Raw genomic sequence first — 6471 nt, forward strand, 5'->3', positions numbered from 1 at the left:
CGATCAAGACCCGGAGAGACGGAATGCAGCACTGAGTGGGGAAAGAGCCAAGGTAGCTGCCAGTATCATCTATAAACATCGAAGAGGGGTCGCCATAACCTCTGAAGTCCCTGCTAAGAGTCACCCCCCCTAGACATTCGAGCCATCAGCGAGCCTAGGGACTCCCGTGAGGCGTGGCTTCCGGCTCTGCGACGACAGCGACGCAGATCCGACGAGACCTCCTCCTCGGCGGTGTCCGGCTGGTGCAGCGTGGGCAAGGGCATCCCTACCCCGAGCCGTCCCTCTGCTGAAATCACTAATAAAGGCATTAAAAGGAGATAACATCGACTCCTGCCTATTTATAACACCAGTATAAGCCCAGTCATGCCCTATTGTGATGCAGTTGGCCCCCAGCATGGTCCCACTTGCTCCCAGTTCTTCCCACTTTCATCCAGTGTGTTCCCAGTTCTCCCAGTTGCCCCTAGCTTAGCCCCAGTCACTCCCAGTACTATCCCAGTAGGAGTCCAGTACAATCCCAGTTTCTCCCAGCAGGGCCCCAGACACTCACCCTTGCCCCCAGTTTTCCCCAGCCTGGTCCCAGTTCCCCCCAGCACATTCTCAGTGGCTCCCAGTGTGGTCCCAGTCACCCCCAGCATGCTCCCAGTCACTCCCAGTTCCTCCCAGTTGCTTTCAGCATGATTCCAGTGGCTCACTGCCACTCCCAGTCAATCCCAGTATGAGTCCAGTCATCCTCAGTGTGATCCCAGTCTAACTCAGCATGGACCCAGCTGCTCCCACTGTGATCCCAGTTGTTGCCACAATAGTTCCAGTTGTCCCCAGTTCCTCCCAGTATGATCCCAGTTGTTCCTAAAATAGTCCAAGTTCCTCTCAGCATGGTTCCACTCTTTCCCCGTTTCCCCCCCCCTCAGTCCCACCTGTTCCCAGTGTGGTTCCCGTCACTCCAGTATGGTTACAGACACTCCCAGTATATCCTGGTTGCCCCAGTAAGGTTCTAGTTACCTTGGAACGATCCCAGTCTTTCCCAGTTACTCCCAGTTGCCTCCAGCATGATCCCAGTTGCCCCAGTTGTGGTCTCAGTACTCTCAGCATGGATCGACTACCTTCCAGTTGATCCCAGTTGCTTCCAATGTGTCCACATTTTCCTCCCAACATTGGGCCCAGTAGCTCCCAGTAACCCCCAGTCAAGATCCATCACACCTGCTGTAATCCCAGTGGCTCCCAGGATGATCCCAGTTGCACCCAGTCAGCCCCATTATGGTTCCAGTCACAGCCAGTACCCTTCCTGACACTCCCAGTCTGGTTCCAGTATAATCCCAGTCACTCTCAGATACTCCCCATACTATTCCAGTCTCTCCCAGTATGATCCCAGCTAGTTCCAGTAGGACCCCAGGATGGGCACAGCTGTTCCCATTATCATCTAGCGTGGTTCCAGTTACCCATTTACCCCCACTGTGGTTTCAGTCTCTCCCAGTGTATCCCAGTTGCTCCCAGCATTTTTCCAGTCACTCCCTGTTGCACTCAGTTGATTCCAGTCTGATGCCAGTTGCTCCCAGCCACTCCCAGTCACCCTCAGTGCAGTCCCAGTTGCTCCAAGTATGATTGTGTGTGATCGCAGTGTCCCCGAGCAGGACCCAGCCTCTCCCACAGTGATCCCAGTAGGACCCCAGTTGCCCCCACCATGGTTCCAGCTGTACCCAGTTACCCCTAGTATAGTCCCAGTCACTCCACAGATGATCCCAGTCCCTCCCAGTCCTGCCCAGTTGCCCTCAGTGTAGACCCAGTCACTCCCACTCACTCCCAGTTGCCCCCAGTGTGGTGTCCCAGTTCTCCCCAGCATGGTCCCAGCTGTTCCCAGTGTGGTTCCAGTCCCCCCATTAGGGGCACAGACACTCCCCAGAATATCCCAGTTGCCCTCAGCATGCTCACAGCCATTCCCAGTCAGTTCCAGTTGCCCCACTAAGGCTCCAGTTAGCTCAGTGCAAACCAGTCACTGCCAGTGATGCCACTCCTGGGATCCCCCAGCCCTGTCTGCGTTCCCCCTAGCCCAAATCTGCCGAGAGGAGCCCCAAGGGCTGGAAATCCCCAGCCAGGGTCCCCAGCAAGGCTGGAGGAGCAGAGCCCTGTGTCCCCCAGGAGCCCAAAGTGGGGAGCCCAGAGAGGGGGGAGCGCCGCGATTGGCGGGACCCTCAACAGCCTGGAGAGGGGCAGGGGGGGACTCCTTGGAGCCCCTGCACCCCGAAGTAGAGAATGAGGGGAGAAGGGACCCAAGGGACTTGGGCAGGAGGAACCCCCTAACCCAATGTGCCCATACATTGTATCTTTTCCCCAAATCAAGATTTCCCATTCCCAAACCTTGGCTGGATGGAGGAGAAGACTGTGAGGAAGAAGAAGATGCCACAGAACAGCCAGGCAGGTGAGGAGGAAGTCAGTGCCCCTTTCCCCCTCTCTCCTGCTCCATCTCCCAGCCCAGCATGGCCCCTGGCTGCAGGACAACCCCAATCCCGACGCTGTCCTGCCAGGAATGTTTTGGGGGAATCTCCTTCCCCTTCCCTGTGGCATGGAGGTAAATCCTATCCCCTCCTTGTCCTTTCTCCCCCAGATAAGGAGCTGAGGATGCAGACGAGGGAGGACAAATCCCCGCAGCAGAACCTCGTGGAAGAGGTCATTTTGAGCAGCTCCACGGTGCAGGAATTCAACAGGGAGGAAAAGCGACAGAGATCCGACAGGAGGAAGGACTCCAAACCCATCCCAGGGTGCACCGAGGAGGAAAGACCCACCCTGTGCCAGGAAGGTGGTCAGAGCTTCAGCCAGAGCTCCCACCTGATCCAACACCAGCAGATCCACACTGGGGAGAGGCACTATGAGTGTCCTGAGTGTCAGAAGAGGTTTCAGACCAGCTCCAATCTCCGCCGGCACGAGCGGACTCACAGAGAGGAGAGGCCCTTCCGCTGCCCCGACTGCAGGAAGGGCTTCAAGCACAACTCCCACCTCATCAGGCACCGGCTCATCCACACTGGGGAGAGGCCCTATGAGTGTGGGGAATGTGGGATGAGCTTCAGCCAGAGTTCCAACCTGATCTGCCACCAGAGGATTCACACCAGGGAACGGCCCTACAAGTGTGAGCAATGTGGGAAGAGCTTCCGCCACAGATCCAGCCTGATCTGCCACCAGAACATCCACACTGAGGAAAGGCCATACAAGTGTGGGGAATGTGGGAAGGGCTTCAACCAGAGGTCCCAGCTGATCATCCACCAAATGATCCACACTGGAGAGAGGCCCTATGAGTGTCCTGAGTGTGGGAAGAGGTTTCAGACCAGCTCTAGTCTCCTCGTTCACGAGCAGATTCACACAGATGAGAGGCCCTTCCGCTGCCCTGACTGCAGGAAGGGCTTCAAGCGCAACTCCAACCTCATCAGGCACCGGCGCATCCACACCAGGGGGAGGCCCTACGAGTGTCCCCAGTGTGGGAAGAGCTTCTCTGGTAGCTCTTGCTTGAGCCAACACCAACGAAGGCACCAGTAAGGGAAGCCCTGTGAGTGCCCTGACTTCAGGAAGAACTTTGTGCACTGCTCCAACCTCATCCCCCATCAGAGGATCCACGTTGGGCAGAGCCCTGGTGACCCACATTTCCCATGACCCATGCTGAGAAGTCACCTGTCCCTTTCCCTTCCCGTGGTAATGATGTGAGTTGGGACTGAAGAACATGAGGGTCTGGCCATGGTCCCATCACTGTATTTGATCCCATCTCAGGTCATTGCCAGGGGCAGGAAAGGGACTCTTTCTCTCTCCCCCAAGGACAAGGGTGTCCTTTCCCAGCAGGAGGAAATACGTGGCTGGGAAGCGCCAGTCAGGGTTGTTGTAGTTTTCCCTGTATATCATTTGTCTTATCCCTTCTGTCATCAATATTGTTTTGTTCCTAGTTGTTCCTTATCTTGTTATTCCCAGTAAATTCTTCTTATCCCAACCTGGGACCTTTGTACTATTGTACTTTCCATGGGAGGCTTAAGGGCAGTAAGCGGCAGCTCGATTTTAGCAGGGAGCCCAAAATTGGGGAATCCCATTCCTTAATCCCAGCCCATGGAAACCGAGCATCCCAGCTGGTGCCAGCCCTGGTTGCCCTGGCAGCAGCCTTGGGAGCGGGTCCCTGGCTGGGGGCTGTGGGAACCTCTTCACTCTGGTGCCCAGGGACAGGACTGGAGGGAAGGGCTGGAGCTGAGTCGGGGCAGGTTTAGGTTGGATGTCAGGAAAAGGTTTTTCCCCCAGAGGCTGCTGGGGCACTGAACAGGCTCCCAGGGAAGGGTCACAGCTCCAGGGCTCTGGGAGCTCCAGCAGCGTTTGGACACCGCTGCCAGGCCCAGGCTGGGATTGTTGGGGTGTCCTGTGCAGGGCCAGGAGCTGGACTCGAGGATCCTGATGGGTCCCTCCCAACTCAGCCAATTCTGTGCTTCTGGGATCCCATGGCCCTGGGAATGGGACTGCAAATGGTTGCCATGGCAACGGGCTCTGGCTCCAGGCCTGAGCTGATGTCCATGGAAAAACCCCTGGCCTGGGATCTGCATGGAGCTGCCAAGGGACCGACCATAGCAACAGGGGTGGTGATGGTTGCCATGGAAACTGACCATAGCAACAGGGGCTGGTGATGGTTGCCATGGAAACTGACCATAGCAACAGGGGCTGGTGATGGTTGCCATGGAAACTGACCATTGCAACAGGGGCTGGTGATGGTTGCCATGGAAACTGACCACAGCCACAGGGGCTGGTGATGGTTGCCTGTGTGCTGGCTTGAAGGCAAAACCAGCGAGAGACTCCAATTCAGAAAAAACAATTTAATAGGAGAGAAAAAAAAGTAAAATAAAATAAAATAAAACACATGCAATGGTACAAAAGATCACTGACAGAGTCAGAATACAACCTGAAACCGTGGTGGTAGCAGTCCAGATGAAGTGGTCTTGTTGAAGCAGCGTTCTTGCAGAAAGGTCTGGTAGCTCTTGTCCTCTGGGAATCCAGTGGGTAAGGCTGTCTGTGCTTTCCCAAATCCCAGATTCTATCCAGGTGGGAATGCTTGGCTCCTCCCCCTGGGCAGAGCATCTCACAATGGGCTGATATAATTTTATCAGTCTTGCAATGGGTCCTTGATTGCCCATTAAACAGAGATAACTCCCAGAGGGAGTTATCTATGAGTCATGCAGCAGGGCATTGATGGGCCATTAACAGATGATAGTCTGGAGGCAGGGGGCAAGGGAAACAGTGCACAACTTAGTTTCAACATTTCATGTAGATGGTGATAGAATACATATTTTGGGCACATCTTACATTGTAACCTAGGACATAATCCACCCCTTATTCTATGACCATCTACATCATACCTAAATTAATACATTCTTACAGCTAGATAGATAAATATACGCATGCTTATACATACACATATACAGAATGAAACCTTACACCCAGTTCTCACTTAAAATTAGGTCTCCCTATGATACACAACGGGTTTCCCCATCTTTCTGCATTACCCACTAAGTGGAACTGGGTCCTTGAGCAAAAACAATCCCGTGGATGGGTCTGCCTTTGCCTGAGGTGGGATTAATCCAAACAGTTTTTCCTAAGATGCCTTTCATGTGTACCACAGGGACTTTATCTCCATCTACTGTGTGCAAGGATTCAGACTGGGCAGGACCAGCTCGATTGATTGACCCTCGAGTGTTGACCATCCAGGTGGCTTTTGCTAAGTTCAGTTCCCAATTTTTGAAAGTCCCCCCACCAAGCGCCTTCAGGGTAGTCTTAAGTAACCCATTGCACCGTTCAACTTTCCCGGCAGCTGGTGCATGATAAGGGATGTGATATATCCATTCAATGCCATGTTCTCTAGCTCAGGTGTTTATAAGGCCGTTCTTGAAATAGGTCCCGTTGTCTGACTCGATTCTCTCAGGGGTGCCATGTCTCCACAGGACTTGCTTTTCAAGGCCTAAGATAGTATTCCGAGCAGTAGCATGAGGCACAGGGTAGGTCTCCAACCATCCAGTGGTGGCTTCCACCATAGTCAGCACATAGCGCTTGCCTTGGCGGGTTTGGGGAAGGGTGATGTAGTCAATCTGCCAGGCCTCCCCATACCTGTACTTCAACCATCGTCCACCGTACCACAGAGGCTTTACCCGCTTGGCCTGTTTGATTGCAGCGCAGGTCTCACAGTTGTGGATGACCTGTGAGATGTTGTCCATAGTAAGGTCCACCCCTCGGTCACGGGCCCATCGGTATGTTGCATCTCTCCCCTGATGACCAGACGCATCATGGGCCCAACGGGCTAGGAATACTTCTCCCTTGTGTTGCCAGTCTAGATTCACCTGTGATACTTTCACCTTGGCGGCTTTGTCCACCTGCTCATTGTTGTGATGCTCTTCATTAGCTCGACTCTTGGACACATGTGCGTCCATGTGTCGAACCTTCACGGTCAGCTTCTCTACTCGGGCGGCG

The 6471-nt window shown here is 54.2% G+C and overlaps 1 protein-coding gene across 1 annotated transcript; it reads left to right on the forward strand.

Annotated features, from left to right (window-relative positions):
- The first annotated feature begins 2350 nt into the window (after positions 1 to 2350).
- Positions 2351 to 3885, forward strand: LOC131378808 (zinc finger protein 239-like). The gene is made up of 2 exons (XM_058424417.1): positions 2351 to 2413; positions 2600 to 3885. Exons 1-2 carry the CDS (start codon positions 2362 to 2364, stop codon positions 3520 to 3522), a joined length of 975 nt encoding a protein of 324 aa, XP_058280400.1. The 5' UTR covers positions 2351 to 2361; the 3' UTR covers positions 3523 to 3885.
- Positions 3886 to 6471: the final 2586 nt, after the last annotated feature.

This window comes from Hirundo rustica, unplaced genomic scaffold, assembly GCF_015227805.2.
Source record: "Hirundo rustica isolate bHirRus1 unplaced genomic scaffold, bHirRus1.pri.v3 scaffold_442_arrow_ctg1, whole genome shotgun sequence".
NCBI lineage: Eukaryota > Metazoa > Chordata > Aves > Passeriformes > Hirundinidae > Hirundo > Hirundo rustica.

Coding starts and splice junctions, on each gene's coding strand:
- LOC131378808 (XM_058424417.1), top strand. CDS start 2,362: ATGGAGGAGAAGACTGTGAGGAAGAAGAAGATGCCACAGAACAGCCAG. Junction 2,414..2,599: donor GCCACAGAACAGCCAGGCAG/GTGAGGAGGAAG, acceptor TTTCTCCCCCAG/ATAAGGAGCTGAGGATGCAG.